This window comes from Quercus lobata, chromosome 8 (assembly GCF_001633185.2).
Source record: "Quercus lobata isolate SW786 chromosome 8, ValleyOak3.0 Primary Assembly, whole genome shotgun sequence".
Taxonomy (NCBI): domain Eukaryota; kingdom Viridiplantae; phylum Streptophyta; class Magnoliopsida; order Fagales; family Fagaceae; genus Quercus; species Quercus lobata.
Window position 1 is genome coordinate 58,027,075 of NC_044911.1, and position 14,337 is coordinate 58,041,411.

The 14,337-nt window shown below is 32.4% G+C and overlaps 2 protein-coding genes across 2 annotated transcripts; both read left to right on the plus strand.

The window, feature by feature from the left end:
- The first annotated feature begins 1,661 nt into the window (after nt 1-1,661).
- On the plus strand, nt 1,662-7,083 carry LOC115957127. The gene is made up of 4 exons (XM_031075353.1): nt 1,662-2,303; nt 2,392-2,462; nt 6,335-6,917; nt 7,015-7,083. The coding sequence occupies exons 1-4, from the start codon at nt 1,662-1,664 to the stop codon at nt 7,081-7,083; spliced, it is 1,365 nt and encodes a 454-aa protein (XP_030931213.1).
- Nucleotides 7,084-9,976: 2,893 nt separating this feature from the next.
- On the plus strand, nt 9,977-13,651 carry LOC115955980. The gene is made up of 2 exons (XM_031074411.1): nt 9,977-11,188; nt 13,297-13,651. Exons 1-2 carry the CDS (start codon nt 10,556-10,558, stop codon nt 13,396-13,398), a joined length of 735 nt encoding a protein of 244 aa, XP_030930271.1. The 5' UTR covers nt 9,977-10,555; the 3' UTR covers nt 13,399-13,651.
- Nucleotides 13,652-14,337: the final 686 nt, after the last annotated feature.

The window sequence follows — 14,337 nt, forward strand, 5'->3', positions numbered from 1 at the left end:
TTCAAGGTTGGCCCTTGTATAAGCTTGCAAGTTCTCTCTTCCGTTGTGTGATGGAGACATGCTGAGCTTGTTGAATAATTCAGTGATTCTCCATGACCTATTGCATATGCAATTGACAAGAGATGAGGGAGCTAGCTTTTTGCTCTAACTGCTCCATAATATTAATTTTTACATATGCCTAAGTTTTTATTAGCTGCTTCAAGGGAATCGATACTTCTAAGTTTGATAAAATGAACTAATTCAAGGTAATTCACTCTTCAAAGTTGGACTTGACTTGGGTTTAGTGCTTGTGCACTGGACTTGTCAAGATGGTCAAGACTCAAGAGACTCAAGATGGGTTTGGACCCAAGCTTTGCCCCTCAAAATTAGACTAATTAACAATTTATAACTTAGTAAATCATTACTATCTTTATTTATTGGCTGCCTTGTACATACACTTAAATCACTTAATGCTACTTTTCTAGGTTGTTAATCTCCTTGATAACATGATTAGTATTAGATTTAGGAGAATGGGTTCAATTGCAGTTTTAATACTATTTTCAACCAAAAGAATCGAATAAACAAAACTACTTTTGAAAAGCGAAGTGATAAATAATAACTAAAACTTTTAAAGAGTTTCCTAAGTTTCTTACTTCAATTAACAGTAGGATATTCTATTTTTGAATTGTATCCAATTTAAGCCTAGTAGCTTTAGCAACAAAACTTCCTTTAGCAAAAACCTAAAATTAAAAAAAAAAAAAAATTTTCAGTTTGAGTTTTCTTGTGGTATGGTTGAAATTGGTAAGTTTTCTTTTCTACATCCCTAGAATATGTACCAGTTGACAAGATAGTGAGATAGCAATTCATAAATTTTTTTAGATCGCCTGGCAAAAGTCTTACATAAAACAATCTTTTTCACCCTAAATCAAATGGTGCCAATTTTGTAACCAGCCCTGGTTCATCAGATTCCATCCTTTGAGACTGATGTAGGTTGATGAGGCTGAAATGAGGGAGGGCCAAAGAGGCGCAACAATGTAATGATGTATAGAAGACTAGTTTTTACACTGCTTTCGCATAAGAGATGAATGTTGGCTAGTCTTATATGTAATATCCTGCATTAACAAGTGTAACACCTTTTTTAGCCATTTATACATATATGGCCTATGGAGTTATGGACTATAAAATAAGTTCCTTTACGTTGCAGATAATTAGTGTCTTCAGCTTCATCATTCTCCAAGAGGACCAAGACGATACTATATAGGTATCATCAGGCATGGTCCAACGTAACAAGTCAATATTTGTTTTTATTTACTGTTTCTTGGCACCCCCAATAAAGGCATGGATTCAATATATTCCAAAATGATTGTGCACTAACTATCCCATTAGCTTTCAATTGCTTGAACCCATTACTACTCATAATTCTCTCATTGATCTTTTTGACAAAACTGAAAGGACTTGGGACCATTAGAAAGTCAAGAGTCTCTACATGCAACAAATGTTTAATTCCCCAATGTTCATGAATAATGAGTGCCAATAAAAAGGGTAGCAAAATAAGGCACTTCCCAGTTTCCAGAGTGCATGAATTACACAAAACCCGAAGGCTATATAAAAAAGGTAACAGCTAGCCAAAGAAGGCACTTAATTTCCATTTCGAATACATTCAAAGTTTTAGCATATAAAACATGGCAGCCGCAAAGGTAAGCCTGAAGCTTTTGATTGACAAAAAGAGTCACCAAGTGCTCTTCGCTGAAGCAGGCAAGGAATTTGTTGATTTCCTTATTACCATTCTCGCTCTGCCTGTCGGAACTGTTATTAGGCTGCTTAAAAAGCAAGGGATGGTTGGCTGCTTGCAAAACTTCTACGAGAGCATTGAAAATTTGAGTGATACTTACCTTCAGCCAGACCAAAACAAGGACTCTCTGCTGAAGCCTGAAGTATACTTTTCTGGTGGTGTAGTCCCTCTCCAATTGCCAAATGTTGAATCATCATCAACATCCAGGAATTTCTATAGGTGTAACAATAGTAATAGCTACGGCTACAGCACCAACTGTATTTCATACGTGTCTGCTAACAGCAGTGCAATCTGTCCTTCTTGCCAGAATTCCATGAGCCGCAAGCTAAATTTCGTAGACCCTCCAAGCTCAATCAATCCAGGGTCCTCAAGTGAGGGAGGGTACGTGAAAGGGGTGGTTACATACATGGTAATGGATAATCTGGTGGTGAATCCTTTGTCAGCTATTTCTAGTATCACTCTGCTTAACAATTTTAATGTCAAAGAAGTAGGAAATCTTGAGGAGAAAGTGGTCGATTTGGGCATGGATGAGGTATGTCATTCCTTCTTTGCTTTTTATATATGCATGACCTCTATTTATTTCTTCTTTCATTTTCTGTTCTTTCGTTTTTTCTTGAAAGAAAAATTTGGAATCGATGACTGATCCATCCCAATACCTTAAACTGCTAAATCAAAAAGTTGTCTTGCCCTGGTATAGTATGTTATTACGAGTCTACGACTCTAGAGTATAGAGCCTATATGCTCAATTATTACCACTTGGAGAAGATAAAATGGGAAACAAGTATTGGCTCATCTAAAGAAAAAAAAAAAAAACCTAAAATGCAGAATTTCTTAATGATAAATGTAAAAGACTTGGGATTTAATTTCTCCTTAAAAAAAATTTATTGATATCTTAACGGGATAGTAATAAACAAATATAATGTAGCATATATCTTAACTTTAAATATTGTTGTATCTATATATAAAATATGCTTCTGTTATTTACTAATTACTGCACAATAATAACTATTTTGCTCCTTGATGTGGTTTATTGCTAGGGTGTGAAATTGTTGAAGGCTTCTCTGCTGTCGAATAGTGTTCTCACTGATATCTTCCTCCCAAAGTTGAGCATGAAATAAACTTCCAACAGGAGGTAGAAGCGTCCTTATAATGGCACTGTTGCAGCCGATTGGAATTTTAATTTCTAATATAGTGTGTGTTTGAATGACTTTGTTTTTGTCGGCTTATTTTGTTTATTATATAAAAGTACAATTGTACCTCATAAAATGTAATTGTTCTTCTAAAAATTATTTTTGCTAACTTATTTTACTATTCAATTTATTTTTGCTACTATGTATGAGTCTCACTGCACTTTTTGGTACTATTTATGTATCCCACTATACTATTTCAGCTAATTTTTGCATTTATCTTCAATACTTTCAGTAAAAAATTTTCAATTTCAGTAAAATAAGCGGATCTCAAACAGACATTTAAGTTTATCCAAATAAACCCTTAATTGATCTAAAACAGGTCTTTAAGTTTATCCAAATAAACCCTTAACTCAAGAGGCCTGTGGGATTGCCAAGAATTTTTTTTTTTGGTTGCAAATATGTTATAAATCTGGTGGCAATGTAAAAGGCAATATGCTTGCCCTTCTTTCTCTTATTATTTTTTATTTTTATTTTTTGGGAGTCTTGTTAAGTTTTCGTTAATTATCACCTTATATAATGGCTGAGAGGTGAGGGCCATAAGGCAATTTCATTATGTTCATGTCATGCTGAGATTACTCAATATTCTGTCCCACTTCTCTTGTACGGAAGATTTGGATTCTCAATATATATAAGAAGGCCATGAATGTTAAGGTATTAATTGGGCCTACAATTTCCCACTGAGATCGCCGAAGCCCTTGACATTGTTAGGCCCATTAGGCATTTCATTACATGTTTGGTGTCAAGCCCGACCGCTCAATAAGAAACCTTGAAGAAAAAGGTTTTGGGTCCGCAATATTCCGCTTGTTATGAAATAAAAATAAAATAGTAGTAAACAATAACAAAGAAAAACTAAAAAACTATTAAGTATATATAAATATCAATCTCTCGAGTGGTCATCCACACGTTGTATTGATCAGATGATGTCTAGAGTTCATATAAATGATCTGTTTGAAACAACACATGTATCTCAACTTTATATGAAATAGAGCATATATATATATATATATATAGCCTTTAAAAGTCGGTATAAGCCAACATTTGATCGGCAATTTCGAATGGCATTGGCATAGAATGCTGCATAATACAAATCTTGCCACCCAGACCCAATATTGTATGCTGCCTTATATCATAGCACTGCTGATGTGTTGTGTTGTTGTTTTATTTTTCACTTAAAAAAAAAATTACATTTCAAAGCTCACAGTTTAGAGATGAATTTAAAATAAACATGAGATTTTTGAGATTTTAAATTAAACTCTTCACTTTAAAAAATGTTTTGATTCAAACCATAAACTCATTGTGTGTAAAGCCATTAATAAAAAGTGCTTAAAGAAAATGTCTGGTTTTGAGTGAAATAGTGTTAGTATATAATAATCATAGCTGTGATAAAATAAAAATAAAGTCGTTTTATTTAAGAATTTTCTGTTAATGATGTCAACATAAATGGATTTATGGTTGAATTGAAATATTTCTTAAAGTATAGTTTAATTTAAACGTGTGGAGTTTAATTTGAAGCCATCCATAAACATAGGGTTTCGAAAAAAAAAGTATACACACATATATATATATATATATATATTAATTTTAAGGTTTTTTTTTTTGGATAAATACAATAACATTTTAAACTTATGACATCCATTTTATGATGATTTCTTTTTTAACATCAGGTCAAAAAACCAATTGATTTTTTGTATAGGCGATGATTGAACCCCAAATTTCCTATTCGAAAACAAGAATTCTTTTTTATTATCATGACATGTTTCCATAACCATCATGGACATATAGTAATTTCCATGTAAGCCTACTATGCCTTTTGTTGTAAACTAATTTGGCTCAAGGAATGATGTCTCGATTTATTTGGTGTCCTATGAGTGTATATTAGCACGTTATGTTTTATATTCCAAATGATGGGTTGATACTTTAAATATTAGTGTAAATTACACCTACCTCTTTTGTTAAAATGAAACTTCACCAAATATCTCTTCTATTTAGGTTTCTATATATATAGCACAGAAGTCTATGCCTATCTTTATATATATATATATATATATATATATAAAATTGTTCAATTTTACAAATAATTAAATAATATACTATTATTATAAATTATTTATTTATTTATTTTTTTGTTTGGCATTTTTTCGATAACATTATTGCTTCCCACATATTAGTTGACAGATCTTGAACTCCTCTACAAAACCCCCCACAAAAATCAGCTGAAAACCATCTCTCCCCTCCATGGAAGATATTTGCAAACCCATGCACCACCATGAGCAGTCTGCAGCTTTCAGGTGCCTTCATGAATCGGCCAATAATTCATCCACCGACTCTCACGTGTATCATGCCATAACATAAAAAATTCATATACTACATTAGGGAAATGTAAAAACAATGTAAATTTTACATGGTACTATTCATATAAACTAATAAAGGTTGTGTTTATTACAAACAAACTGTTACTTACAGTTTTACACATATCCAAATTTTTAATTAAAATCGTGACTTGAAGCAATTTCAGTTTATAAATAGGGTGTGTTTAAAACTGTGTAACAGCTTGTGTGTAACAAGTATTACCTAACTAATAATCGTCATTTTCCTAATAGAAAGTGGAACCACCTGATATTGTAAGCAAAATGACTAGCTTTTTACACCCATTTCACATAGCCTCCCTTGCTAGCCGATGCCTCTCATTTGGCAAACAATATTTGTCACCTAAGGGTACATATATATATATATATATATGTGTGTGTGTGTGTGTGTGTGTGTGTGTGTGTGTGTGTGTGTGTGTTGATCGACTGTTGGCAATTGAGATAAAAGAGGTATGAATTACGCTAATTATATTTGAAATCCTGGAAGCATGAACACCTTTTAGGCTATTTATTATTTATACATCATATGAAAAAAAAAAAAAAAAGTTACTTGATGTTGCAGACTGGTGACTCAGCTTCATAGTCTTCCAAGGCTACTGAGTATTACTTGGCACCCTCAATACAGACATGGACTCAAAACATTCCAAAATGATTGTGCACCAACTCCAATTGGCTTTTCAATTGCTTTAAGTCATTACCACTCATAACTCTATCATTGAAATTTTCGACAAAACTGAAAGGACTTCCCAATTAGGAAGTCAAGAGTCCATGCTGTGCATACATGTATGCAGCAAATGTTTAGTTCAACGTTTCAATTCCCTAATGTTCATGAATCACGAGTGCCAATGAAAAGACTATTCGTTATAATTTCCCATTAATTATTCCATATAGCCCAAAAGACTATATAAAAGGTTGGTATTATCCAAGCCAAAGAACTGAAAGAAGTCACTTGGCATATATATAGAGATGGCAGCTACAAAGTTAAGCTTGAAGCTTTTGATAGACAGTAAGGGTCAGCGGGTGCTCTTCGCTGAAGCAGGCGAGGATTTTGTTGATTTCCTCATTACCATTCTCGCTCTGCCGATTGGAACTGTCATTAGGCTGCTTAAAAAGCAAGGAATGGTAGGCTGCTTGCAAAACTTCTATGAGAGCATTGAAAGTTTGAGTGATACTTATCTTCAGCCAAAACAAAACAAAGACTCTCTGTTGAAGCCCAAAGTATACATCTCTGGTGGTGGTGTAGTCCCTCTCCAATTGCCAAACATTGAATCATCAACATCTAGGAAATTCTATAGGTGTGTTCAAGGTCATGCATATGTATCTGATGATCGCACCACATCTTGTCCTTCGTGCACGAGATCATCGATTACTATGACCTCGGAATTAACTTATGTAGACTCGCAAAGTGGAAACAATTCGGGCTCCTCCAGTGAAGGAGGGTATGTGAAAGGTGTGGTTACATACATGGTGATGGATGATCTAGTGGTGAAGCCAATGTCCACTATTTCTAGTATCACTCTGCTTAACAATTTTAATGTCAAGGATGTAGGGGCCCTTGAGGAGAAAGTGGTTGATTTGGGCATGGAAGAGGTATGACTGTCATAGCAATTAAGCTTTCTCTACTTGATTTCTTGTAGTATACTATATGTGTGTAATAACAATTTTTTGCTCTATTTTGATTTTGTAGGGTCTTAAATTGCTGAAGGCTTCTCTACTGACAAAAAATGTTCTGACAGACATCTTCCTTAAATCCTAATTGAGAAATTTAGGTGGCTAATAAATGTTGCGAAGGAAGAAGGGGCCTAAATGATTGCACTATTACATTACATTGTGTTTTCTTATTTTGGAGAGAAAATAGTTTCTGGGTTTTGGACAAAGTGTTGTTGAAAGTATGTTACGTCTTTTTCATTTTGTTGGGTTTCATTCGTATGCTTTCGATGGTAGCCAAATGTCTGGAAATATAAAGGGCAATATACATTTACTTGATTAATGTTGTTCACTTGTTTGTTTATGAATTGGCATTGTTTAGGAAAAATGTTAAAAGTTATTACCAAAGGGCTTAGGCCCAAGGTTAATCTTTTACTTGTCTTAAACTCCTTACGATAGTTGTCATAATTCTAATAGAATCCTAAGATTCTACTCTACAAAAACAATCCTGATCAGCCTAGAATTAATCTTTCATGGGATAAGGGCGGAATGGGATCGTGCTTCTGAATGATGGAATGTAAAATCTTACAATTATTCTCTATATAATCCTAACAATCTTACCTCATGGATCAATTTAGATTCGTGTAATATCGTTTATGCAGCCTTTAAGCAAAATCAACATCCATTAAAAGTATTTTTAGTTACGTCTCTCTATGGTGAGATTAGAATTGTCCAACTCTATTGTAATGGGTTTTGAATGGCTTGACATTTTTCATTATCTTAATAATGTTGAAACATTTGCAAAAATTTTGTAACTTTGAATTTGGGGTGATTTTCTTATTGTAGTAAATGACAAATTTGTTAATTTGGAATGAGTAAGTCTAGTGTCACAAATATTTCCACAACTTTGCTATGCTGTGACTCGTGAGTGGTGAAATCATGAACTCACATGGACCCACTATTTTATTTCCATCACTTACAATTCGCCAAGTAGCAAGATAATGGCAAAGTTGTGGAAATATTTGTGGTACTAGACTTACTCATTTGGAACTTTGTGTATATTTTTTTTGTTGGAACTTAAAACTTGTAAGTTTGAAATTTGAACTTTGTCACTAATTCACGTATCGTTAATTTGGTTCTAATTAGTTATAACCTTTTATGAGTAATTTGTGTCACATTTATTTCTTGTTTTTCTTATGATTTTTTAACATATATTATCGATACTAATGAATTTTTATTATTAATATATATATATATATTTTTTTTTTCTAGAAACTAGAATCTTACGATTCTCGATTTGATCCATGAAATTCTCATTAATCCTATATAGGATTCTAATCCTAACTGACATGCTACTTAATTACTATTTACTTGCTTTGCACTCCATATATTTGTATTACACACAGACATGCTTATATTAAAAGACAAATCATTATACAATTTTACATTTAGAAATTTACAAATTATTTTCTCTTGTGTCTCTCTTTCTCTTTATTTCTTTCCTTTATTTTTATCAACTTTGTAATTATCAAAGAATTTGTATTACACATAGACATGCTTATATTAAAAGACAAATCATTATACAATTTTACATTTAGAAATTTACAAATTATTTTACATTTAGAAATTTACAAATTATTTTCTCTTGTGTCTCTCTTTCTCTTTATTTCTTTCCTTTATTTTTATCAACTTTGCAATTATCAAAGAATAATAATAATAATAATAATAATAATAATAATAATAATAATAATAATAATAAGGGCATTCACATCAAAGTTGTGAAAAATGCTAAAAGCTAAATTTAGCATCTCATTTCACAAAAATCACACCACATCAAATCTGCTATTCTTAAAATATTTAGCATCTCAGCTACAGTAGATTGTCAATTATAATGGTCTACTGTAGCTCAAATCTTAAAAAAAAAGTTTTTTATTACTACTTTGACTATTCTGACTTTTCCTCTTTCTTTTTCTCTCTTTTTCTTCATTCTTTCCCTATGTTGTTTCACCATCCTTTCTCCATGAGGTTTGATTTTTCCTTGATTTGTTTTAGGATTGGGTAGTATTTTTTTTTTTTTTTTGGAGGTGGCTTGTGATTGTGATGATAGTTGTTTTGGCTGGTGGTGTTGGTCTATTTTAACGGGTTTTGTGGTGGGTTGTTGATGATGGTGGTTGTTGTGGTGGTGGTTTTGTGTTTTTTTTGCCGTGGGTTGTGGTTGCCATATTGGTGGTAGTGGTGGCTGATGGTGGTTGTTTTGTTTTTTTTTTGTTTTTGTTTTTTTGTTTTTTTTTGATTTTTTTGTTTTTTGTTTTTTTTTTTTGTGGTGGGTTGTGGCTGTCATGATGGTGCTAGTGGTGGTGAATGTGGCTAACTGCTGGTTGCTATGAATTTATGTGTGGGTTTGTGGTGGCTTGGGTGGTGAGAATAAAAAATGAGAAATAAATAATATTTTAATGAAGTGGTAAAAAAAATAGAAGTTTTGATGTTAGGTGTATTGTAAAGTGATATATTAAATGTTATAAAATTGATTTTTTAGATGATAAATGCTAAAATTTTTACACCCTTTGATAAGAATGCTCTAATAATAATAATAATAATAATAATAATAATAATAATAATAATAATAATAATAATCAACATCATGATCATAGTCATAGATAGGACTAGGCTTGGCCCATCATGATGGTGACAATGGGCCCTAATATATAATAGCTTTGTCCTCTTAAAAGAAAAGTCCACAGGAAGAGCTGAATTATAGGGATACAATAATTCAGGTCTGAAAAAGCAGTCCAACTCTTCCTTAGCTGAAAAAGCAAGTCCTCCATGGCTCCATTCGTGGTCGACAATGAACTGTGGTTACATTGGAATCAATTTTTTTTCTTTTTGGGCTAACTGTTATGATTGGAACATCGTACAAATGACAGGCTGTCTTATATATATATATATATATATATATTTAAAATCACAATATTTACTGCTTTATCGGACCATTTTTCAGTAATTGGCTGTTAGTTTTATCTCTTTATTTTCATCTCTCAAATTAGAGCTTGGACAAAGTTGTGGCACTCAATCTCATTCATAAAATTTTTATCTTAGCACCTCTGTCCTTATATTATAAAAGTGATGTTCCAACAATAACAAATCATATAGTTAGTTGTGAAAAATATTATATCCTTATCTTATCAGTACCTAATGCATTCGAGGTTTCTTAGGGTATGTTTGGATTGAAGAAAGTAGAATGTAGTTGGTCCAAAATTAGTCTAATTCTCTAATTTTTGGCCAACTTACTATATTTTCTATCGATCCAAACAATCTATTAAGTTCTAAATATTAATCAGGCAAACAACAATACATTAGTGCTTTTGGCACAGAGAGTGCTTTTGTTTTCCTATTTGTTTAAAATTACTTGTCTTTTTATGCTAGTTACTAGTTAGTATGTGATGCATGAGTCATGACATATTGAGGGTTTTTGATTCTCACACGCTTTTTATTTTAAATATAGACATTCTGTGAAAGATTATTTTAGTTTTCCCATATATTGATTGCTTGTCTCCCAAAAACTTCAAAGCTAGACAGAGTCCATGGCAGCTGTGAACAAAACAGTGAGTTTGAAACTTGTGGTAGACACAGAAAGCCAGACAGTGCTTTATGCCGAAGCGGGCAAGGAATTCGTGGACTTCCTAATTGACATAATCGCCCTGCCGGTCGGGGCTTTCGTTCCACTTCTGAATCAAGAAATGTTGGGCGGCTTGGGAAACATTTACGAGAGCATTGAAAATTTAGGTACTACTTACCTTCAACCAAACGTGAACAAAGACACTCTCCTGAAGTACAAAGCGTTCATCTCTGGTAGTGTTGGTACTCTCGGCCTTCTCCAATTGCCAAACGTTGTAACCTCAACATCCAGGAAATTGTATAGGTGTAATTCTACTCATTCTTGTCAAAGAGTGTGGGACGTTCGCGGCACACGCTGCCCGACCCATTTTTATGGGACTTCCGAGGCAAGTTATCAAGGTCCACAAAGGCTAAACAATCCCTACTCCTCCACTGAGATGGAGGGAGGGTATGTGGAAGAGGCCGTTACGTACATGGTGATGGATGATCTGGAGGTGAAACCATTGTCCACACTTTCTATGATCACTCTTCTTGACAAGTTTAATCTCAAGGAAATAGGAACTCTTGTGGAGAAAGTGGTCAATTTTGGCATGGATGAGGTATGTTGCTTTTTTTTTTTTTCTTGGAGATAGATGAGGTATGTTCATTCTTTGTATTTTTGTGCATTTACTTCATTTACTTTCAGTGTCAGTTATTTCCTTCTGGTGATTTTTTTTTTGGTGCAAAATAAGTTGGTTAAAGTTAATTAAACTGGTATAGCAGAATCATAAATTCCTAATAATTATATAAAAAATACTATTGATAAGATTTGTTGTAATTGATGTATAAATTAGAATGATATTTCTTGTAAGTTGTGTGAAATGATATTGTTTCAATCATATTTGTCAGGTTAACAAGTGGAGTAATTTTTTGTGGTCTATATATAACATTTTTATCGCTTAAAAGCAAATGTACATATGGACTTTTTTCTCAACCAATAAACAGATTACAATTTACAATAGATGAAAGGCATTAATTCTCTCATAATGATAAGTGTATGTACATCTTTCATACACACTCATTTCATGTTTTATACATGATCATTAAAAAATGTGTGTATTATGCGTGAAATTATGGACATTGTGCACACAAAGTTTACAACAGTGTGAAACAATATTTTTCAATAAATGAAGGCATGGAATTGTGCAACCTGGGGGGCCATGGCGGCCATCCCTATCATTCCTTCGTTATGAGGCATTGAGATGGATTGGTACCGTCTGCATTTGCATTGTTAAGTTATGTTTTTTAATGAAATTTTGTTATTCAGAAAAAAATTAAGTTCTAACTGTTGCGGGATATTCATTGATGCCATGCCTAGATATCAACATAAAAACATGTGCATCGACTTTTTTCTCTGCCAAAAAAGAAAAACAAAAGAGGCACCGTGTTTTGCTAGGTTTGATATATATTTTTTATTTGAAAGTCACAATGGAAAAGGGGGAATCTGAATCATGTATGTTTCGTTAAAAACATTAAGAAATATAGTAGTTAAGTTATAAAGCTCTTGGCGTCTTGCTGATTTAATTTTGGATACATGCAGAATAATTTTCTCTTCTAAAAAAACAAATACAAAATATTTTTCATAATATTATTTATTAGTTCTTATATGTGCCTACTATTGTCATTATTTTATTATTTACAATTATAGACTTGATACAATTGGACCAAGACCTATTAATTGTGCGTTTGGGAAGCGTTATTTTGCTATGTTTGTGCATTTTATTGAAAAAATGTGGGTCTTATGACATTGTTCACAGATTCACAAAAGTCATCCAAATACAAATTTCAATATAAATTTGGGTCCCACAGTACTATTTACACATTTAAAAATTATTCTTTATTACAGTGTTTTTTGTTTTCAGTTTTCAACAAATAAACGGTATTCAAACACACCCTAATTCATTTGAACCTAAAAAATAAAAACAGCCGCGTGTAAAAGTTTTTTTGAATTCTTGAAAAATGAGTCAACCCGACCCTACTTCTAGAAAATTAGGTTGAGTTGATTGATCCATTTTAGAAAGAAAAAAAATATTCATTTTTCGTTTTTTAATTATATTATAACTTAACTAACAAAAGTAAAGAAAATTTATGTAAAAGAAAAATAGTAAGAAGGTTGAAATTACTCATTCATTTTATTTATTTTCAATTATAATGTCCAATGTTCTTTAGTCATCTATATTACATAAAAATAACTAAAAAGTACTATGTAAATACATTAATTATAAAAAAATGACAAAGTTATTTTTATATAATTTTTGTAATTGTTTTTAGTGTTAATTATTTTCTATGAGATTACTGATGTCTTTTTTTTTTTTTTTTTGAGAATCGAAACTGATGTCTTTTTTAAAACTGTTTTTAAAACTTCTTTAAATTATTTCTGTTAAATAAAGATTGTCCTATGGAGTCCTTGTGTAATCTTACCATAATTATGTCTTTTTGGGTATATCCAACCTATCAAAGATTGGTTAAGGATCATAGAGGTTTTATAACCCGCTATAATAAAAGTTCCTGACCAGAATATGATTTGATCCATACCCAGATGATCAAATCCGAACCCATCATACCCAACATGTTTGCTAGGTTTATCCCTAATGCCTTCGTGTAAAATTGTCTCTATTCTTTCCTGCATTTACTAACCACTTTGCTACTTTTTCTCGTTTATTGCTAGGGTATAAAATTGCTCAGAGCTTCACTACTATCAAAGAGTGTCCTCACTGATGTCTTCCTCCCAATGTTGAAAGAGGAAGTAAAAGCAGAAAAAGCAGAATGATGGCTCTGTTGTATCTTGGTGGTGTTTCAATTTCTAAGTGAAGAATTCTGTGGGATTACCAATTTTTTTTTTTTTGGTTGCAAATATGTTTCGAATGTAGTAAAATCTGGTGTGGCAATATAGTGGACAATGGTTGCTCCCCTCCTCTCTCTCTCTCTCTCTCTGAAATGAAAGTTTGTAAGGTTTGTTAGAGGTTAGCTAATTCTATAAAAAATTTGGTTATAATTATTAGAAAATTACATTGTAATTTTAATTAAGTTTACTTGTAATTATCTAGTGTAAGTGAGGTTGAAGTAAGAAGAAAACTACTCGTTCTACAACTCTTAAGAAATTTCGCTTGAGTGAACTAAAGATCGGTTGAGCAAAATCAAGCATAATTGAAAAGTTGTTGGACATAAAGTTTTGCTTGGCATTTATGCAACACTCGATCGAGTGAAACTATTAAGGAAAACCACCGACTTATATGGATTTCAGGTGCCTTGGCTTTTTGTAGCCATTCAAACCTCAAACTCTACACCATATAAGAACGGAAATTAACCCTCATAATATTCTACCGAGAAAAAGACGATCATAGATTCTATTGAGAAAACCTTGCCAAAGCCAAAACATCTTTCAACCACTCCAATTGCCATTTTCTTGAGAGGAGTTTACCACCCAAACACAAAGATAACCTATGGTGTGTTGGAGTGCTGAGTTGAAATCAGAGAGTCAAGCAAAATCTTCCAGATGCCTTGAAGTGACCAATATATAGGTTTGACGGTCGGTGTATCAACTAAAAAGTATTAATTATTCCTGCCATCTATGATCAACTACTTTAACAATTGTTAAATTTATTGTGAAAAAATTATGTCCGTAACATTGTAAAAAAGAATATATAGACCAAAAAATGTGTCCGTAACATTGTTTTTTATTAAAAAAAATTGTATGCATTTAATATAT